We start from the raw sequence: 22,439 nt of genomic DNA, 5'->3' as shown, positions 1-22,439 counted from the left end.
ACTCCAGACCTAATCACCCTGCAATTGATGGACACTAGGTCTTTCTAATGTTTCATTACTTAAAGCTGGAACGAACATTCCTGTGATCTTATCTTGATATATAGTGGCAGGTGCAGATTTCTCTCTAGGAGAGGCACAGTTTGCTGGGACGGAGCTATAGGATACTTGCCTTTAAGTTCTATTTGCACGACAAGTGCATCATAAGTGTTTATTTAGGGTGACTTGACAGAGTAGGGCTGAAGGAGATTAGGGGAGGACCACCCCATGGTACCATGACTGCACAATTCTATGGGTGCTTCAATGAGTAAATACCTAGAGGTGGGTTTGGAAACTGTTCTGGTTATCTATTGCTGGGGAGCAGCAAACTTTGTGTATTAAAACACCAGCAATCATTTATTTTGCTCATGAATGAATCTTCCATTTGGACTGAGTTTGCTGAGGATGACTTGACTTTGTTCTACACATTGTTAGTTGAGTCGGCTCAACTGGGGGCTAGAGGATCCACTTTGCAGGGGGCTCACTCACAAGAATGGCGAGCTGGTGCTGGCTGTTGGCTGGCTGCTCTGCCAGGGCTGTGGGCTGGAGGTCTTAGTTCCTCTCCACATGGGCTGCTTTTTCATGGCTGGTTGAGTTTCCTCACAGTGTGGCGGCTGAGTCAAGCATGAGCATCTCAAGAGAACAAGGTGGAAGTGTGTGACATTTTTATGACTTACATGGTATATTTAGGACCTAGTGTCACCACCACCATAGTCACAAGCATGCTCAGATTCAAGGGGAGGAAATATAGACCCCAGGGCTTGATGGAGGGAATACCAATGAAAGGGCATTGAATTAAGGGCATATGGGATGGAAGACATTGTTTCAACCAACTTTGGAAAATACAAAGTGTTTCACAAGATGAAGAAAATTTGTAACACTCTGACTCTTTTTCTCTCCAGATATAGATGAATGTTCTCAAAGCCACCCACCATGTGGTCCTAACTCAATCTGCAGAAACCTGCCGGGGAGGTATAAGTGCAACTGTTTGTCTGGTTTCTCTTCTCCCACTGGAAATAACTGGAACCCAGGAAAGCCAGGTCATTTCACCTGTACAGGTAATGCGCTCAGGATCTCAGGCATGGGTCTTTGGTGGACAGCGCCTATTGAGTTGGGTACCTGTGTTTCTAACCATAGACACCTAATCTTTTGTCCCCCCAATGTCCTCCACTGCTCCTCAGACATTAATGAATGCCTCTACAGCGGGGTCTGCCCAGAGCACTCTGAGTGTACCAACTCTTTGGGAAGCTACAGGTGCAGCTGCCAAGTTGGATTCACCTCTAACAACTCCAGCTGTGAAGGTATAGAGAACCTGATCTTCTTTACCTACTCGATTAATTAAGAACTTCATATAGTGATCCTATGGGGCAGGGATTATGATCCTCATTTTAGAAATAATCCAGTCGAGGCTCAGAGAGGTAAAGTCATTTGTCCAAGAATACACAGCTATTAAGTAGAAGAACTTGAATTTGAACTCCCGTTGAGGGTCTACTATGAGTTAAGCAGTGGGTCAGGCAGTACTTGAGAGTAACGGGGGGCTCTATCCTTAGAGTGATTCACTCACCACCCTGTGGGGGGGAGATATTGACAGTGTCTGGAGATATTTTTGGTTGTCACAACTGGTGGTGGAGGTGGGTGGTTTGTGTTACTGTCAACTGGTGGGTAGAGACCAGAGATCCTGCTGAACATCCTCCAATGCACAGAACAGCCTCCCACAGCCAAGAATGATCTGGTCCGAAGTGTCAGTAGCACTGAGATAAACTCTGTCCTGGGGAGAGCTCAGACCCAAACTTCAGAACTTTTCCCTGAAAGGTATTTGAATGAAGACCTGAGAGTTATTCTTGATCCTCCCTCCCCTTCCATATTAAATCAGTCATCATGTCATTGGGCAAAATGCCTGCTAAATATGTCTTGAATCTCTTCACTCTTTTCCATCCTTGGTTTAGGTTTCATCCTTATTGCAACAGCCTCCTCACTAGTCTCTCCCTTTTTCTAGCGTTGATCCCTTGAATCTATCCTCTGCACTGCAGCCAGAATATTCTCACCAAGGGACAAGGGCTCCATCTTCCTGAGTTTGCTGCAGCACTATTATTTATTTAAAGGGAGGGTGACTCTATCAAGCAAGGCATGGAGTGATCAAGCCCTCAACATACCCCCTTGGTTTGGAGTTAGAGATATTTGAAGTTATCTCTGACTTTCTGATCTATTTGTAGCAGTTAGCTATTGCTGAGTAACAAATCACCCCAGAAGTTGGTGGTTAAAACAACCACCATTTGTTTAGTTCTGGATTCCACATGTTGGCAGTTTAGGTTGGGCTCTGTTGATCAGTTCTTTGGGTCTCCACTGGGCTTGTTCAAGTGTTTGTGGACAGCTGTGGGTCAGCTTTGCTGATCTTGGCTGGGCTGTCTCACATATCTGGGGCTCATCTGGGATGATCCAACTCTCTTGCACCTTGTCTTATTTTTCTTTTTTTTTAAATTAACTTGGGGTTTGTTCATATGGCAGAGGCAAGGGGTCCAAAGTATGAGCAGAAGCAAGTAAGTTTCTCGAGGTCTAAGTTTGGAACTGGCACCACATTGCTTCTGCCATATTTATTGACCAATGCAAGTCATAGAGCCAGCTACAGTCAAGGGCTGGGGAAACAAACTCCACATTTTAAAGAGAGGAGTGGCAATGTCTCATGGTACGGCACAAACCTCATCCCAAGTTGTGGACACAGGGAGGAGTAAAGGATGACAGCCATTTATGCAATCTATGATCATTGTGGCTTGAGACTATTTGCCACCCTTTTGCTTGCATACGGTTGACCAGCATTATTCTCAAGACCATGCTTACCTACAAGGATGTTAGAGAGAAGGGGAAAGTCTGGGTGTTGGGGAGCATCAGGTGGAGAACAGGTGGAGTGAATCTCCTGATTGCAGTCTCCTATCCTCGCTGCTTCCTCTGCCTTGACTGGAGTTTCCATTTCCACTCACCAGATGTGGACGAATGTGCTGATCCCAGAACTTGCCCAGAGCATTCAACTTGCCACAACAGTCTTGGAAGCTACTCTTGTGTCTGCAACCCAGGATTTGAATCCAGCAGGGGAAAGATGAGTTTCCAGGGCCTGGGAGAGACTTGTGAAGGTAGGTTCATAGGTCTCTTGGGGAATCAAGTCCAATCTGTTTGCAAAGACAGCAGTGGTGGGGGAGGATTTGAGGTGGGTCTCAGCTGAATTCAAAGCCCTCATCTGCAAAGCTGAAGCCAATAATCATTCATTCATTCATGCATTCATTCAACAAACACTTCCTGAACACCTACTACATGCCAAGCACTCTTCCAGGGATGGAGGATACAGCAGTGTGTAATGCAGGCAAAAATACTTGTTCTCATGGAACTTATCATCCAGTGTGGGGAGCGACAGGGAGCAAACAAAATACGTTCATGGACATATTGTGTGTCAGGGGTAGTTAAAGGACATGAAGACAAAGAAGGCAGGACAGGTGGGTAAGGAATACTCGAGGGTGAAGTTGTAGTTTTAACAGCGTGGTAGGGAAAGGCCATGCTGAGAAGTTGATATTTGAGAAAAGACCTGAAGGGAGTGAGATACGGGTAATCTGGGGAAGGGTGTTCCAGGAGGGGGGAACAGCACGTACACAGTCCTGAAGTCAGGATCCCAGCCAAGGCACTAAGCTCTTCCATATATGTGCTCATTCAGTCGTCCCAACAACCTGATGCTATCAGTGGTACTTTATACCCATATTATAGATGAGGAAACTGAGCCTCCATTGTGGTGGAATCATCTCTCCCAAGGTCAGATAGAAAGGAAATAAGAGAGTCATGGTAGAACTATGCCTAGCGTGACTTCATAACTCAGCCACCATGATCTGCTGCCTCTGAATGAGGCTACACCTGCTGGTAACTCAGGGTGGGCTTGTGCAGGACAGATATCAATTTAATCACCAAATTTCCAGTCTCTGAGATGCAAGACAGCCTGGAAAGCTGTCATGCAAAAATTCCAGAGCCAGACAGAAACTGAATTTAAATCCCGGTTGTGCCTTTCACAAGCCATGTGACTTTGCACAATTTTGAAGCCTCAGTTTCCTCCTCTGAAAAATGGAAATATTAGTTTGCACCTCACAGGGCTGCTGTGAGCATTTGTTGAGTGGATGCATGTAAAGGATCTTCCTCATTGCCTGCCACAAAGAAAGCTCAACACGTTTGCCATTAACTTTTTATTTTAGTTAACGAATACTTAACATAATACTTGCTCTGTCCCAGGTTCTGTTGTGAGTGTTTAAAGATAATGTATCATCTCATGTAATCCTCTGAACAACACTATGGGGTGGGTTCTATGATTACTTCCATTTCACAGAGGAGGAAACAGAGACACACGGAGATGAATTCTCTTGTCCAGTGTATTAGTCAGCTCAGGCTGCCATAACAAAGTACCAGAGACTGGGGGGCTTAAACAACAGAGATTTATTATCTCACAGTTTTGGAGGTTGGAAGTCCAAGATCAAGGTGTCAGCATGGTAGGGTTCTGGAAACAGCTCTCTTCCTGGCTTGTACACAGCTGCCTTCTTGCTGTGTTCCCCCATGGCAGAGAGAGCTCTTGTGTTTCTTCTCCTTCTCCCTCTCCTCCTCCTCCTTCTTCTTTTTCATAAGGGCACTAATCCCATCATGAGGATCCCACCTTCATGACCTCATCTAAACCTAATTATTTTCCACATCCAAATACCATCCCACTGGGGGGTAGGGCTTCAACATATGAATTTGTGGGGGGGTGACGTAATTCACTCCATAGCACCCAGTAACACGCAGATTATAAGGGGGCAGAGCCAGGCTTTGAACTCAAGATGTCCATGCTCTCTACCCCTCCACTCTGATATAGTGATTTCTTGGAGAGGAATTGAGATTCATCAACGAGTTTGAGGCTGAGGGAACACAGGTGAGAGAGAATGAGCCTTTGTGAACCTACAGGTAATTGATGAATCCAGATCATGAATTATGAAGGGATTAGAAGGAAAGGGTGAGCTCAGCTGGGAACAGATTCTCAGGGTCTTATATGTTCTAATGAGGAGAATGGATTCTATCCTGAGCTGTGGGGAGCCCCATCAGAAGATTTGCATGGGTCATACACATGCCTCTAAATGTTTCCTTTTCATAGCGATGCAAATGTGTTTAAGAAGGTGAGCCCGGAGGAGCTGGGGAAACCCATTGGCTTTAGGTCAGTGGTAGGGCTATGAACTGCTGCTGTAACCTCAGCATCCTTCATCCTTTTGATTTTCTGCTTAGACGTGGATGAATGTTCCAGGAATTCGACACTTTGTGGTCCCAGTTCTGTCTGCACCAACATCCTGGGAAACTACAGTTGCTCCTGCCTGCCAGGGTTCTTTTCACCTGATTTGTGGAGCCCTGAGAAACCTGAGGCTTTCAAGTGTACAGGTAACTCTTCCAGCCATTTTGGGGACTTCTCAGCGGATGTCAAACTACCCTGAAATGTAGTGGCTTATATCAACAATCAATTGTTCTTGCCCATGATTCTGTGGGTTGACCCTATGGTGTTTCCGGGGCACTAGGATGGTTGGCAGGTCCAAGATGACCTTGCTTACATGGCTGGTAGTTGGCACTGGTCTCTGGCTGGAAGCTCAGTTGGCCCTTCAGTTTTCTTATGAACTTTTCCTCATGGCTGCTTGGGCTTCTTCAGAGCATGGCAGCTGGCTCAGAAACCCTCTGAAGGAGATTAGTTAGGTCAGGGTTCCTCAACTTTGGTACTATTGACTTTTGGGGCTGGATAGCTCTTTGTTCTGGGGGACTGTCCTGTGCATTATAGGATCTTTTGCCTCAATCCATTGGATCCCAGCGACCAACAAAAATGTCTCCAGACATTGACCAAGGTCCCCAGAGGGGCAAATCTCCCTCAGTTGAGAACCACTAGTTCAACATAATAGAAATTTCTTACTCTCATATGAATCCAATATGGATATACTTGGCCAAAGGGCAGCTTTCCTCCACAAGGTGATATAGGTGTCCAGTCTCCTTGTATCTCTTGGTTCTTCTATCCCTTAGGGCATTAGAATTCCTGGTTCCAGCCAGCGGTGGGGAAAGAGAGAAAAGGCACACCCACTTCTTAACCACCTTGGCCCAGAAGTGACATGTGTCATGTTCCCATAAGTGAAAGCTAGTCACATGATCCCAGCTAGATGCAGAGGGTTCTGGGAAATGTAGTTCCTGGTTGGGATGCCATGTTTTAGCGATCACTCTCTGCTTTGGAAGACGAAGCATGATTTTTGGTGGCTTGGTGGCCCACTCGGCCTCATGCCCATTCTCTACTCCACAGATATTGATGAGTGCCTTGATAAGTGCCTTTTCAATGCGACATGCACCAACACCCCCGGGAGCTACTTTTGTACCTGCCACCTTGGCTTTGCACCAAGCAATGGACAGCTCAACTCCATAGACCAAAAAGTGGACTGCATAGGTGAGCAGAGGGTTTGCTGGACATCCCTGGAAAGAAGTATCTCCTTACTCCTCTGAGTTGTTTGATACTCTTGAGTTCTTTGCAGATATTGACGAATGCCTCCAGGATCCATCACCCTGTGGCCCAAATTCTGTCTGCACCAATACCCTGGGCTCCTACAGCTGTGGCTGCATGGTGGGCTTTCATCCCAATCCAGAAGTCTCCTGGAAATATGGCAACTTCAGTTGCAAAAGTAATCATCTCCTTGCATGTCTTGGCAATGGAATCTGTGTCTTGCTTTGGTTGTAGAATCCTCACTTTTCCCAACCTCTGGACCCTCTTCTTTATTTTTACCTCGTCCACATATTCTCTCTTTTTCTGTTCATTTACTCATTCATTAATTACTCATTCGATAAATTATTTTTGAAGCATCAATCCATGCGAAAGTTTGAAAGGTTTAAATTTTTTTAAATTATGGATTATTTGATATGTTAAAAGTATAGATAACTTATATGGAGGCAATGAAGTATAATAATAAAATGAGTATATCTGAGGCCCTTGGCAACATAAGAACTAGAGCATCATCAATGCCATTGCGTTTCCTACATGCTTCTTCCCTGCTCCGTATCCCTGACTCCTCCCCAGAGGGAACCACATGGAACTTTGTAATTCCCCTACTTAAAATATTCCCCCTCTAAACATTCCTTGCTTAGTTTGGTTTGCTTTGGGGCTTTATAACAATGGTATCATATTATGTATAGTCTTTTCTGATTTGCTTTTTTCACCTACTATCATGCTTCTCAGAGTCGCTGATGTAGCGTGTAGCTGTAGTTTGTTCATTTCCACTGTTGTATAATATGACAATGGATGGATTTCAAGCAGGGGGTGAAGAAATCAGACTTGCCTTTTAATCATATCTTGCTGTGGTTAAGTTTGATTTGGTTGTTTTTGTTTTTTCTTCTTAGGGGTTCCCTTCAAGTGTAAAGAAGATGTGATACCCAACAATGAGTGGGTCCAGCTATGCCAAGTGGGAGCAGCAGTGGAGCCTGAATATGTAAGTATTTTTGAAGGTTCCTAGTTCTTGAAGTTTTCCCAGAAGGCACTTAGGTAGAATGTTGTTTTGCAGCTTTAACAAAGTCAAAAAATACGGTGACCTAGACCAGATATAAATTTATTTATCTCTTTGTAACAGTCTGAGTATAAGCTGCTGAGAGCTGACATGATGGCTTCGTAATACTCTGCCATCACCAACACAAGTCTCCCTCACTTTAGTCCAAAATGGCTGCTCCAGCTCCTGACATCAAGTCTGCAATCCAGCTGGTGGGCAGAAGAGAAGGGGAAGTGAAAGGCACAGTCCTTCCCTTTAAGAGTATGACCCAGTATCACTTTTGCTTACACATAGCTTCAAGGAAAACTGGAAAGGAAGGACATTTGTCTATCTAAAACTTGGGGATTTGTTTACTACAAGAAGAAATGGTATTGGAGTCTCACTATTAGTGAAGGTGTATGTGCTGCATCTGTGTGATATGGGATGGGTGATACACAGCCTCCAGGCCAGGCAGAGGAATTTGGATGTCTTGATTCTCTAATGAAGTCATTCTAGTAAGTAAAGACTCCAGAAGCATCTTCAGGTATTGATGTCACTATATTAAATATGAGTTTGTAAATTAGCTTTGGAATTCCCATGCACTTTGGTTCACAGTTGTTTTCCTTTAAATTGTGAAATACACATAAAATTCACCATTTTAAAGTGTACAATTCAGAGACATTTAGTACACTCACAATGGTGTGCAACGACCACCTCTATCTCCAAAACATTTTCATCACCCCCAGAAGAAACCCTATGTACCCATTGACAGTTACTCTGTATTCTCCCCTGGCATCAGCCCCCGAAAAACAGTAATCTAATTTCTATCTCCATTGATTTAACTATTCTGGATATTTCATATAAATGGAATCACACACTATGTATCATTTTGTGTCTGGCTTCTCTCACTGAGCATCGTGCTTTCAAGGTCCGTCCGTGTTGTAGCTGTGTCAGTGCTTCAGTCCTTCTCATGGCTGAATTATATTCCACTTGGACCACTGGTCTTTTCACCCCACTCAATAGTTTTGCTGTTGGTTGATGTTTTCTTTTCTTATTTATGGAAGAGAAAGATGCTATGATTCCAATTCTGATCAAAAGGTGAGTTTTTATCTCCCTGAGAATTCTAGAGACTTGTGACACATCAGGAATTCAGGACCACCCCATGTGGTGGGCTCGATGGCTCAGTTTGTACATTGCACACTTGATCTATGCTCACAAATGCTCTTCCCTCTGGGATACAGGTTTCCTACTGTGCACTGATGAATGCCACCCTCAGCATTCTGGATGATGTCTGTAAAAACAAAACCACTGTCGTCTCTCTGAAGGTAACAATGAAGTCTTCATAATCATGTTTCGAGTTTCAAACATATTGGGGGCACACTTCGGGTGCACAAAATCCTCTTTATCATGAATGGGTTGTGAGTTAACGTTTAATCTACTCCAGTTGTAAGGTCTGAAAAATGAACATGCAGGACTATTGCCCTTTACTGTACAGTTTTGTGAGTTTTATTGCCTGAGTAGGTTTGTGTCACTACCACCACAGTCGGACAACGGAACAGTTCCGTCCCTCTCCCCTGACCCTCCTCTCCTCCCTCCACCCCCACCAACTCCACTGGGCTTCCTCTTTTTTTTTTAACTTTTTTTTTTTTTTTTTAACTTTTTGGCTGTGTAGCGGGGCATGTGGGATCTTAGTTCCCTGACCAGGGATCAAACCCGTGCCCCCTGCAGTGGAAGTACAGAGTCTTAACCACTGGACCACCAGGGAAGCCCTGGGCTTCCTCTTTATAGTCAGATATTCACTCCCTCCACCATTAGCTCCTGTGACTCCCTGATCTGTTTCTCTGTCATTATCGTTTTGTCTTTTCAAGATAAATTGGAATCACACAATAAGTGGCCCTTTGAGTCTAGCTTCTTTCACTTAGCACCATGTTTTCAAGCTTCATCCACATTGTAGCATGTGTCAGTGCTTCACTCCTTTTCATGGCTGAGTAGTGTCCCATTTTCTGGATGGACCACAGTTTGTTTATCCACTCATCTTTGAAGGATATTTGAGCTGTTTCCACTTGACCAAGATGTCTTCATTCCTCCATCCCCACCCCAGCTTTTGGCGATTATCAATAGACCTACTAAAAACATTTATCTGTGTGTGTGTGTGTGTGTATGTGTGTGTGTGTGTACTTGAATTTTCATTTCTCTAGGGTAAATACCTAGAAGTGGGATGACTAGGTCATTACAATTGCAGATTTTAAAAAATAGTTTCTCTTAAGACTTTAAGTTGCAACTTATGGATGTTGTTATTTCATTTATAAATCTGTGTGAAAATAAGAATAACACTTTCATTTGTATTCTGGTGAATTTTAAATTAATTTATTAGTATAACATATTTATTCATGAAGTGTACACTCATTCACAGGGTTTTCAGATTAAATTTGTATAAACAATGAACCATTTCAACAAATTTATTTAAATTCCCTCAAACATTTTCTACCATGTTTACAAATATTCTCATTTCTCCCCAGATTTTAAGGACTTAATGAGGAAGATTTACAAACCTAAAAGGCAAGGTCACTATGCCCTTAAGGGATTCATAAATCCACTCAGTCACGTGCATAAATATAATAATTCAGAGTTTTTAAAAAATGTGTAATACGGTGTATCAACAGTCATGTTCTCTTAAATTGTTCATATTAAAATCACATCTAATTGCTTTTTTGCCATGAAATCATGTGGTTAATTGGTCTGCTTCTCTAATGTGTCAAATTGTTCCAGCCCTTTAAAGAACAGATTTCCAAATTATGCCAAAGATTACAAAATCTTCTAAAATTAACACAAAAGTATTACCACTATGAAGTTTTAGCTTGCTTGCAATTTTTTTTTCTTTCCTGAGGATATAAAATAAACTTCCTAGCTAAGAAGAATAGATTTAATGTCAAAGGGGATTTTGATGACATTTCATCAGCCACAGAATTGAGAACCACAGCTTTTCAGGATGATTCTAGCTGAGATTTTTCTGCTCTGTCGGTGGGGAGGGACCCCAAACTCATGCCTTTCATTTGGGATATGGTTACAAAACTCAGTGCATCCTGTTTTTCCCAGACAAACATCTCTCAAGTTTCACTCTGATCCAGTTTTTATTGAAATTCTTTTCATCTTCTTATCATCAAATTTGGATACATAGAAATTGGTTTCCCTGCTAAGATTTCAGTTAATTTCCTTCACCATTGGATTGGATTCAACTAATTTCTTCCCTTCATTTATTAGGTTGTGAGCTTGTGAATTCTTTTCATATTCTTTTGTTGGGATTACATTTTTATAGTCAGTTTATTGACAATAATCAATAATCAAGGGAACAGTATCAGCATTAATATTAATATTATTATTGCTAGTCTTTCCTTAACTCTATTCCTTAGACATAACCAATGTTAACATTTAGATGCATATTTTTCCATATCTTTTTTTACTTTGTGAATGCTTGTATAACACACACACATACACACACACACACACACACACACATTGAAACACACATTGAGTACCTACTATGAGTGGTTTAGAGCAGTGATTAAGGATTCCACCTCTGATACCAGACTGCCAAAGTTCAAATCTTGGTTCTCCCACCTACTAGATATGTATCTTTGTTTTCTCATCCAAAATGGAAATAATAATAGCCTCTATTTCATAAGTATCTTCATAAAATTAAATAAGTTAGTATATATAAGGCACTTAATACTTGGCTCATAATAAGTATTAATTATATTTATTTTAAAATCTCAGTTAGTGCCAGAAACATAAATACCATAAATATACAATTTTAAATTAAAGTACTTGTTCTTTTTAAACGAAAGGAGATAATATAGCATGTGATTCTGCAATTTGCTTTACTTAATCGTAGCTCATGGACCTTTCTGCTTGTTAATATATATAGATATACTAAGCCATTCTTTTATTAACAGCTGTATACTATCCCATGATTTGATTTTATCATCTTTTATTTAACCAATCAGTTGGACATTCAGGCTTTCCAAATTCTTGCTGTCACAAACCACACTGAAATGAACATCATTAGACAAGATCCTTGCACAATTTTTAAGTATTTCTTGCAGGAGGGATTCCTGGAAGGGAAATTGCCGAGTCAAAAGGGTATGTGCAATTTATGTCATGACAAGTGCTGACTTACTGCACGCCATGAAGGCTACACCAATTTGCATTCCCAGTGGGGCTTCTTGAATCAGGAAAAGGAGGCTGAGTGAATGTCCTTTTACATTCTTCATTATCCTAGACTGTCAACCCATCTCTCTTGATGAGAGAGGGAACAGCTGCTGTTTCATTGATAAGAGAAAGAGAGAGAGAGAGAGAGCAAATACACATTTCCTTGCAGAGTACGGCTGAGAGCTTTGCCTCTGTGATTGAACAAACATCCACATGGTCCAACTTCACCAAAGAGAAGACATCTACCCTGGCCACAGTCTTACTGGAGAGCGTGGAAAGCACCGCTTTGGCAGCTTTGCTGAAACCCTCAGCGAATGTCAGTCAGACTATTCAGACGGACTACTTAGGTAGGACATATCCTTCGTGTCAAGGTCACACCTAGGGGCTGATTTAGACGGGTGACTGTGGCAATGTGATTCTCCATGGCTTTCTCATATACCATTTCCCCAGCTGTTTCAAACCTCTGAACGTACAGCAAAGCAAGTCCAATTATCTTAACAACATCTCCCATTTATCGAGTGCCTGGCATTGTGTTAAGTCACTGGTCAAGTTTACACAGCTGGTGAGTGGCGGAGCTGGACCACCTAGTTAGTGACTGTGGAACCTGGACCCTTCTTGTCTGCTATGCTGGGCATGCTCCAGACTCTTTCAATTTCCTCTGGCTTTGGAAAACCTGTCTAAATTTGGAGTAGTCAGAGGGTCATGACTCTGCTGCTTTCCATCATTGTTGACTTCAAGCCCATCTTTCCCTGATGCATCCCCTAAGATGGGAGCCCTCACTCCTAGAATTACAACTGGGTTTCTCATTTATTTGGTGCTACCATCCTCCTGTCATTCATCAAGGGCCTCAGGATCTCTCCCATGACCAATCGTTCTGTCTGTCCTTTCCTTCTCTTGCAACCAGGGATGCGTCCCTTTCTTGGCCAGAAACCAAATTCAAGACCCACTTTCTGGGTGACCTCCTGCAAATTCTCCCTTTCTCCCTTTTAGACATTGAGAGCAAAGTTATCAACAGAGGATGTACTGAAGAGAATGAGGCCTTTCAGTTGAAAGCGAAAGGGGATGAGATGAGGATTTGGTGCTCCACAGTCGAACAATCTGAATCCACAGGTACAGACCCACTCCTGAGAATCACAGAGGGTGGTTATGGTGCATTCAAGCAGCAAATATTTCTTTCTTTCTTTATTTATTACCTTTTAAACCTTTTTTAAATTAAAAAACTTTTTTTCTAACAGTCCCTTGTTGGTTATCTATTCTAAATATAGCAGTGTGTTCATGTCAATCCCAAACTCCCAATCTATCCCTCCCCGCCCTTCCCCCACCCCCTGTAACCATAAGTTCATTCTCTAAGTCTGTGAGTCTGTTTCTGTTTTGTAAATAAGTTCATTTGTACCATTTTTTTTTAGATTCTGCCTATAAGCGATATCATATGATATTTGTCTTTCACTGTCTGACTTACTTCACTTAGTATGATAATCTCCAGGTCCATCCATGTTGCTGCAAATGGCATTATTTCATTCTTTTTTTATGGCTGAGTAGTATTCCATTGTATATATGCACCACATCTTCTTTATCCATTCATCTGTCGATGGACATTTAGGTTGCTTCCATGTCTTGGCTATTGTAGACAGTGCTGCAATGAACATTGGGGTGGGTGCATGTATTTATTTTGTTTTTAATTTTAATTTTTTTAGCAAATATTTATTGATCACCTCCTAGGTGCCAAGACTGTGCCAAGAAGTGAGGGAATCAATGATGGTAGAGGGAGACTTCCCTGACGGTCCAGTGGTTAAGACTCCACACTCTCAATGCAGGGGGCACGGGTTCGATCCCTGGTCGGGGAACTAAGATCCCACATGCCGCAAGGCGTGGCCAAAAAAAAAAAAAATGATGGTAGAGGCAGAAATAGCCCATGCCCTCAGGGAGTTTTCCATCTGCTAGGGAAGTCAGACATTAAATAAATAATCTCTGGGAATGGAGTCTAGAAGAGAGTGGCTATATGTATATGTATGTTTGGTTCACTTTGCTGTACAGCAGAAACTAACACAATATTGTCAATCCACTGTACTCCAATAAAATATTAATTAAAAAAAATAATCTCACAGTACAGGAGTGCCAAGACATTTCCTGTCCAATCCAGCAGCCCTTGGTCATGTTTTGTTATTGAGCACTTCAAGTGTGGTTAGGCTGTGAGGGTGACATACATACTGGATTTCAAAGTCTTGGTGCCCAAGATGAAGGATGTAAAATATCTTATTATATTATATATTATAATATATTATTATATTGACTACATGTTGAAATGGTAATATTTTGTAGGTATTGAGTTAATATATAATTAAAACGACCTTTTTTTTTTTACTGTTCTGAAATGTGGCTACTGGAAAATGTAAAATTGCATATGTGGCTTATACAATATTTCTAGCAGACAGTGCTAATCTGTATCAGGGATTGGCAAACCTTTCCCGTAGAGCATGGTTAGTAAATATTTTAGGCTTTGAGGGCAATACAATCTGTCGCAACGATTCAGCTCTACCGTTGTAGTGCAAAAGCATTCATAAGCAATATGTAAATGAATGGGTGAGGCTGTGTTGCAATGAAACTTTTATTTACAAAAAACAGGCAATGGCCAGATTAGCTTGTAGATCATTGTTCATCACTCCCTGATCTATATGCTCTCTGGCAGGCACAAGGAACAGGCTAGGACACATCCCTGGAGACCACCAACATTGAAAGCGGAAGCCCACCAAAGAGACTGAACAAGAATAACCATAAATGTGGGAGGGGAACTTATTTCCCACTGCTGAGTGGGAAACACAAATTCAAATTTATTTTTAAATGTAGCCAAGATTTTTTCCAGGTGATAGCACCTCGAGTTTTTTTTTTTTTTTTTTTTTTAAAGGTTCTGGTGAGGCTCACCTACCTGGAAGTCCACTGGTGTTTCAATTCTCAGAGCAAGCCAGTGGTGCAGAGCTGCATGGGATATGAAAGTGTGTATATGTGTGTATGGGCTGGGTCATCTATAATAACTACTGAGCAAATGATTCCCCCCCCCTTTTTTTTCTTTTGGGGGAAATTGCAGGGATCAACGGGGTGGCTTTTGTCTCCTTGGCGGGTATGGAGTCCATTTTGGATGAGCGCTTCTTCCAAGACCCTCAGATCCCCTTGGCCAACTCCAAGAGGAAGTTGAAGTTGAATTCTCGCATTGTTGGGGGTATCATAACAGGAGAGAAGAAAGATGGGTTCTCTAAACCAGTCATCTACACCCTGGAGAACATTGAGGTTTGTGAAGAGGTTTCCGTTGGACCCCCATCTGCATTCTGAGAATTCCTCATCCTCAAGTGGGCTTAACTCTCATTTTTGATGGGGACCCATTAAAGCAGCAAGTGTGAACAATTTCTGATAACTCAAGCCACTTCCCAAAATCCACCACTAGAAAAATGAGCTCTCCTATTTCTATGTGGCATTTTCCCATTCATCAGCGGGCAAGGTTTAGGTTAGATTAAGTCATGTTGATGCAGGAACATTTACACGGATATTTACATTAGTTATGACCAAGTTAGTGGTAGAGACAGGTCTGGCACCCAAGACATTTCTTTTCATTACTGCACATTGAAATATCAGCATTTTTCTCCCTTCCCTACAGAACATACCCACATCTTCTTGAGGTTGATCAAGTTGAATCCTGAACGGATTCTTGAATAGAGGGATTCTCAGGTAACCAAAGCCTTTGAATTTTCAGCCAAAGCAGAATTTTGAGAGTCCCATCTGCGTTTCCTGGAGCACAGATGTGGAAGGAGGTAGATGGACACCGTCTGGCTGTGCGATCCTTGAAGTTTCTGAGACGCACACTGGCTGCAGCTGTAATCGAATGGTGAACTTGGCCGTCATCATGGCTGCTGGGGAGCTCACGGTCAGTACTGATACTTTGTACTCTAGCTCCCCAGACCCAATGGGAAAATATTGACTAAACATCCATGGTATGCCTCTCGTGGCACCGGGTGTCGTGGGAAGGGGTTATGGGGGATAGAAGGGGTGTGTGCTATACTTCTGCCCTTAGAGAATTCACGGTCTGGTTGGGAAGCCATGACTCTCGTATATAAAATGATAAATGACCCTAAACAGGTGCACACACGATGACAATCACGGACCCCACTTACTGAGCACCTCCTATGGGCTGGACCCTTTATTTATTTTTTATTTTTTAAATTATTTTTAAATTTTTATTTATTTATTTTTGGCTGCGTTGGGTCTTCGTTGCTGCGCGCGGGCTTCCTCTAGTTGTGGCGAGTGCGGGCTACCCTTCGTTGCGGTGCGCGGGCTTCTTATTGCGGTGGCGTCTCTTGTTGCAGAGCACGGGCTCTAGGCGCGCGGGCTTCAGTAGTTGTGGCACGCGGGCTCAGTAGTTGTGGCGCACGGGCTTAGTTGCTCTGCAGCCTGTGGGACCTTCCCGGACTAGGGCTCGAACCCGTGTCCCCTGCATTGGCAGGTGGATTCTTAACCACTGTACCACCAGGGAAACCCTGGACCCTTTGTTTTAAGTGTTTTTAGACCCATTTTGCAGGATGGGAGACTGGAGCTCAGCAGCCAGTCTAGTCATGAAACCTCGTTTTATTGCACTTTGCAGATACTTTTTTTTTTAAAAACAAATTGAAGGTTTTTGGCAACCCTGTGTGCGCTGAGAAAGTCTATTGGAGCCATTTTTCCAGCAGCATTTGCTCACTTCATGTTCTGCATCATATTTTGGTAATTCTCACAATATTTCAAACCTTCCACCAGCAACAAATTACGACTCACCGAAGGCTCATATGATGGTAGCATATTTTAGCAGTAAAATATTTTTAAATTAAGGTATGTACATTTTTTCGACATATGCTATTGTACACTTAATAGAATATGGTGTAGTGTAAACATAATTTTTATAAGCACTGGGGATAATAATTCGTGTGACTCACTTTATTGCCAATATTTGCTTTATTGTGGTGGTCTGGAATTGAACCTCCAATATCTCTGAGGTCTGCCTGTAAATGGTGCAAGAATTTGTGCTGTAGGAACAAATTTGTGCTGTAGATCAGGGAGGAGATGGAACCTGAAATAAGCCTTGGTGAGGGGTTAGATTCGGTCGACAGAATAGACATTAGTGCTGTGGTGAGTATCCTTGTCTATATTACCAGGTGGGAGGTAATCTCCCTGCCAGGGAGGTCCTAAATGCTATTTAGAGGAATGTAAGGCTTAGAACTTAAGAGTATTGGATCCAAAGCAAGATTAGTCTAGTTTCAAGCCTCATCTCTATCACTTCCTAGCTGTGTTTCCATGGGCAAGTCACTCAACCTCTCTGAGCTGAGCCCAGTTCTTTCACCTTAAAAATGAGAACAATAAGGACTTCCCTGGTGGCGGAGTGGTTAAGAATCCGCCTGCCAATGTAGGGGACACAGGTTTGAGCCCTGGTCCAGGAAGATCCCACATGCCACGGAGCAACTAAGCCCTTGTGCCACAACTACTGAGCCTGCGCTCTAGAGCCCACATGCCATAACTACTGAAGCCCGTGTGCCTAGAGCCCATGCTCTGCAACAAGAGAAGCCACAACAATGAGAAGCCTCTGCACCGCAATGAAGAGTAGCCCCCACTCACCGCAACTAGGGAAAGCCCACGTGCAGCAACAAAGACCCAATGCAGCCTAAATAAATAAATAAATAAATAAATAAATAAATAAATAAATGAGAACAAGTAAAAAATGATGATGTGAGAGCTCCCAGGCAGTCCACTGGTTAGGACTTGGCATTTTTCACTGCCATGGCCTGGGTTCAATCTCTGGTCAGGGAACTAAGATCCCACAAGGTGCAGCCAAAAACCAAAAATAAAAACAAAAAATAAAAAGCATCAACATTTCATTAAAAAAAAAGAAAAAAGACTGATGATAATTAACACTTATATCATACATGTTTCCTGCACTGTTGTGAGTACTTTAAATATTTTCATTGAATCCTCCTAGAACAATTCCATAAGGTGGTTACTATTAGTATCCTCTTTTTAACAGATGAGGAAACTGAGACACAGAGCAGTTAAGTATCTTGCCCAAGCTCAAACAGCTAAAACTGTAGTCAGTTCTCTTAACCGCTACATCACAATATCATAGAGAAGAGCTCATGAGATGGTGCCTGGCATATCTTTAACACACAGAAAGCACCCAAATAAACTTAAAATTAATTATAAATTATGGCCTAGAGAAGGACTCAACTTGTCATTTCTACTCCCAGAAGTTGGGGCATCTCTGAACACCTATTATCAGTCCTGGTTCAGAGCAGGAAACAGGAACCGCTCAAGGTATTTCAAGCAGAAAAGTATTTAATACAGGGACTTGGATGCTCACAGAATCACAGGAAGGGATGGAGGACTTGAAGTCAGGGGGCTGCCATTTGGATTTTGGCTTCAAGATCACCCCTCTGCAGCCATAATCCAGAGGTCAAAAATTGCAGCTGTCATTTCACCCCACATCCACGAAATTAAAGATTAAAGGTCGGATAGTCGGAAGGTGGGGTCCAGCCACAGCTCACTCCTGTCTGCAGAAAGCTGGTCTCTGCCTCCATCCTGCCTTTCAAAACCTTCATGCATACATCTCACTGGAGAACCTAAATGACATTCAGGACCTTAACCCCAAGAGATTATGAGAAATGTCATTCATAAATGTCCTGCCCTCCTGGAACGGGGCATAGGACAGGGGTGAGAATGGGTACTGATGGATGCCAAAGAATAATGATGAACAATATCTAGTTCACGCTGAGTGTCGGAGGGAGGAAAGGCCTCCAAGCTCTATATACCCAAGCCAGGAGTCTGGATAATTCTTTTTCCTGCCTGGGGGGTATGTTGGTCCTTCTCTGACACCAACAGTGTATCTCTTCCCTGACAGATGGAGTTCACCTTGTACATCATTAGCCACGTGGGCATGATCATCTCTTTGGTGTGTCTCACCGTGGCCATCATCACCTTCCTGCTGTGTCGCACCATCCGAAACCACAACACCTACCTCCACCTGCACCTCTGCGTGTGCCTCTTCTTGGCCAAGATTCTCTTCCTCACCGGTGTAGACAAGACCAGCAATCAGGTCTCGTATCCCTCAGGCTGTATCCCCATCCAGCCCCATCATCTCCGAATCTGCCTCTGCTCATCCTTACCTAACTCCCTCTATGCTAGTTCCCACCTCAGGACCTTTGCATGTGCTGTGCCCTCTTTCAATACTCGTCCCCCAGCTTCTCACCTAGTTGACTCCTTCTTGTGATAGGTCTCAGTTTAAAATCATTTCCCTGATCATGTTATATATTGTAGTGGTCCCTCCTATTACTCTTTAAGCCATTAGTTCTCACCTGGGATGATTCCACCCCCACCCAGGGGACACGTGGCAATATCTGGAGACGTTGTTAGTTGTCACCCTTGGGAGGGGAGGCTGCTGGCATCTAACGGGTGGAGGCCAGGGATGCTGGTAAACACCTTACAATGCACATGACAGCTGCCCCCTGCCCGCCCCCAGCAGAAAATAATCTGGCAGTAGTGTTACAAATATCAGTGATGCTACAGTGGAGAAATTCTTTTTTCTTTAAATTGACATATAGTTGATTTACAATGTTGTGCCAATCTCTGCTGTACTGCAAAGTGACTCAGTTCTACACATATATACATCCTTTTTTATATTCTTTTCCATTATGGTTTATCACAGTATATTCAATATAGTTCCCTGTGCTATACATTAGGACCTTGTTGTTTATCCATTCTATCTGTAATAGTTTGTATCTACCAACCCCAAACTCCTAGTCCATCCCTCTCCCTCCCCTCCTCCCCCTTGGCAACCACAGGTCTGTTCTCTATGTCTGTGAGTCTGTTTCTGTTTCGTAGATAAGTTCATTTGAGTCATATTTTATATTCCACGTATAAGTGATATGTTATTTGCCTTTCTCTTTCTGACTTACTTCACTTAGTATGATAATCTCCAGTTGTCACTCTATTTTGCTTCCTTTCTCAGCACCTATTTGAAACCATATTGATTTTTTGGGTTCTTTTACTTATGGTGTATCTACCTCCCCCATGAGACCGTGTGCCCCGTGAGAACAAGAACTTTGGCCAATTTACCCCCAGTAACTGTGCCAGAAACGGTAGGCTCTCAGGATTTTTCCAAAGGGAGCGCTACTGACATTTCAAGTGGGGTGATCATTCTTGATGCAGAACTACCCCTCTCACTGCGCGATGCTTCGCCTTCCAGACCCCTTGAGAACTAAAGGCTAGTGGCGCACCTCACTCTCATCATGTGACCAGGGGTGGGCAAACTTTTCCTGTAAAGAGGCAGATATAAATATTTTTGGCTTTGCAGATACTATGGTCTCTGCTGTGACTATTCAGCTCTGCTGTTTTAGTGTGAAAACAGCCATAGGGAATACATAAATGGGGGTGGCTGTATGTCAGTGAAATGTTATTTACGAAACAGGCAGCCAGCCCATGGCTGTAGTTTGTGGACCCCCTTCCCCTCCCCCATATCTTCAGCCATCCCCTAAAGAAGGGTGATCATATATCTGTTTCCCCCCAAACTCTCCCAGTTTTAGCACTGAAAGTTATACGTCCTGAGAAAACCAGGCAAAGCTGGATGATTGGTTACCCTACCAAAAGGATGAAGCCACCTTGGTGAAGAATAAGTATTTGTGGAATGAATGAAGGGGCCGTGTTTGGGGAACTCCAATCAAAGTAGCTTCTCCTGATAATGTATACAACATCAAGTGCCAGTTACAAAAGATTTGTTGAGATTACAGATGTATTAGGAAATTTTGGAAAGAGTCCTTAGTACATTACCTTGTACTCTTGGTACAAGGTAAGTTTGTTTTGCAAAACTAGTTTCCTAATTTTAGTCACCTAGAGGAGGTAGCACTCATTAAAGCAGCTTCCACTGTTTGTATTATAACTAAGATAGATTAAATAGGAGGTGAGAAGAGATAAATTAAGTAGCCTATTTTTTTAACTTCTGCTCCTCTTCATGATACAGACAACTTCCAAGAACAGAGACATGATAAAGAATTTAGCTTATCTCCATGTTCTGAGATTTAATTATAAATTAAAAGTTGGGGAATGCTTGTTCTGATGACACCTATTATAGCACCAGAAATAAACACCATATCACTAAACATTATCCCTTATGTGTGTTATCAATAAGCACCATAATACAATGATAAGAAAAAAGGTAGCTTCTCCTTTGCCCTCTTCCTCTGAACCTGCTCTCAGGAGTAGGGGATCCTGAACGTTCCTAATTCTTCCCTGCAGATGGGCTGCGCCATCATCGCGGGCTTTCTGCACTACCTTTTCCTCGCTTGCTTCTTCTGGATGCTGGTGGAGGCTGTGATGCTCTTCCTTATGGCCAGGAACCTGAAAGTGGTGAATTACTTCAGCTCTCGAAACATCAAGATGCGGTACCTCTGTGCCTTTGGCTATGGGCTCCCGGCGCTGGTGGTGGCTGTCTCCGCCATCATACAACCACAAGGTTATGGGATATATAATCGGTAAGTGACATCCTTCTCTCTCCCTGAAAATTATTATTATTATTATTATTAATTATCCCATGATGATAATTATATGAACTCAAGAAGAGCAATAACAGGAGCAGTAGTTGTGACTCCCATTAATTGAGCTCTTACTTTATGTACTGTTGGTCTCAGGGCTGCCATATACAGTAGCACAGGTTGTGCACTGCACAAATCCAGGAGCCATTGTTTGCACTATAGTATCAGTGGATGGTGGCGATGTAAACAATGAACTTGGTGGCACAGGTTTCAATTCGTGGACTCTGGAGCCAACCTGCTTGGGTCTGAATCCTGGCTCCACCACTATGTTACCATGGGCAAGTTACTTAAACTCTGTATGCTTTCATTTCATTATCTATTAAATGCAAGCTAATGACAATGCCTGTATCATATGTTGTGAGTGTTAAGTGAGTTATTATCTGCAAAACATTTAGACAGTGTTGGGCACAGTGTAAAGCATTATACATGTTATTTTTACCACCATCATTATTGCCATGGACTGTTTTAAAGTGAGGTAGGTTTATCACATGATTCTACGTGAGAAGATTTTAGGTAGTATGCTAGTGAGCCCTAATTAAACAATATTTTTGTATTTACTTTGTAGGACGTTAGAAAAAAATTGCTGGCATATCAAACTCATGATTTCATAGACATGATTCCATTGTATAGACATGATTCCATTGTATAAGTAAAAAGTTGAGTCAATTTTGAGGGAAAAAATTAGGTAAGTGACAGGACAAGTAGTATGTGGTTAGGGTAGAGACTGTAATTCAGTGAGTTACTTCATTTCATCCTAGGATGGACCCTTGTTATTGTAATTTACAGATGAGGAAAGTGAGGCCTCAGAAGGGTGAAAAGACTTTCTCACTATCACACAGTGAAAAAGTGGCAGGGTGAGTACTTGAATCTGGGTCTTTCCAATCCCAGGGCCCCTGTTTATCACCCTGGTGCTATAGGCACTTTGCTGAGCTGTGTTTGGGGAATTAAATATCTAGGTTTCCTCCCTGCCTGCTGATGGCTTATACTTCAGGTGAGGTCATGAGATAAGGGGTGAGGGAATGGAATTCATGTTAAAGGAGTGCCCTTCGTTACCTAAACCCTGTAAGCTCTA

The 22,439-nt window shown here is 42.6% G+C and overlaps 1 protein-coding gene across 2 annotated transcripts in view; it reads left to right on the top strand.

The window, feature by feature from the left end:
- Positions 1-22,439, top strand: part of ADGRE1 (adhesion G protein-coupled receptor E1) — a 49,934-nt gene that overhangs the window by 14,297 nt on the left and 13,198 nt on the right. For both annotated transcript variants that reach the window (XM_007169077.2, XM_007169078.2), the window contains 14 exons: positions 939-1,094; positions 1,218-1,337; positions 3,015-3,161; positions 5,314-5,463; positions 6,359-6,499; positions 6,585-6,731; positions 7,444-7,532; positions 8,807-8,890; positions 11,944-12,121; positions 12,765-12,884; positions 14,857-15,056; positions 15,517-15,687; positions 18,682-18,876; positions 21,072-21,307. In XM_007169077.2, the coding sequence (XP_007169139.2) occupies positions 939-1,094; positions 1,218-1,337; positions 3,015-3,161; positions 5,314-5,463; positions 6,359-6,499; positions 6,585-6,731; positions 7,444-7,532; positions 8,807-8,890; positions 11,944-12,121; positions 12,765-12,884; positions 14,857-15,056; positions 15,517-15,687; positions 18,682-18,876; positions 21,072-21,307 (2,134 nt within the window). The remainder of the gene's footprint in view (positions 1-938; positions 1,095-1,217; positions 1,338-3,014; positions 3,162-5,313; positions 5,464-6,358; positions 6,500-6,584; positions 6,732-7,443; positions 7,533-8,806; positions 8,891-11,943; positions 12,122-12,764; positions 12,885-14,856; positions 15,057-15,516; positions 15,688-18,681; positions 18,877-21,071; positions 21,308-22,439) is intronic.

The sequence above is a fragment of the Balaenoptera acutorostrata genome, chromosome 2 (assembly GCF_949987535.1).
Source record: "Balaenoptera acutorostrata chromosome 2, mBalAcu1.1, whole genome shotgun sequence".
Classification (NCBI taxonomy): domain Eukaryota; kingdom Metazoa; phylum Chordata; class Mammalia; order Artiodactyla; family Balaenopteridae; genus Balaenoptera; species Balaenoptera acutorostrata.
The sequence above is the reverse complement of the archived record's forward strand: the minus strand, read 5'-3'. Positions and strand labels throughout refer to the sequence as shown.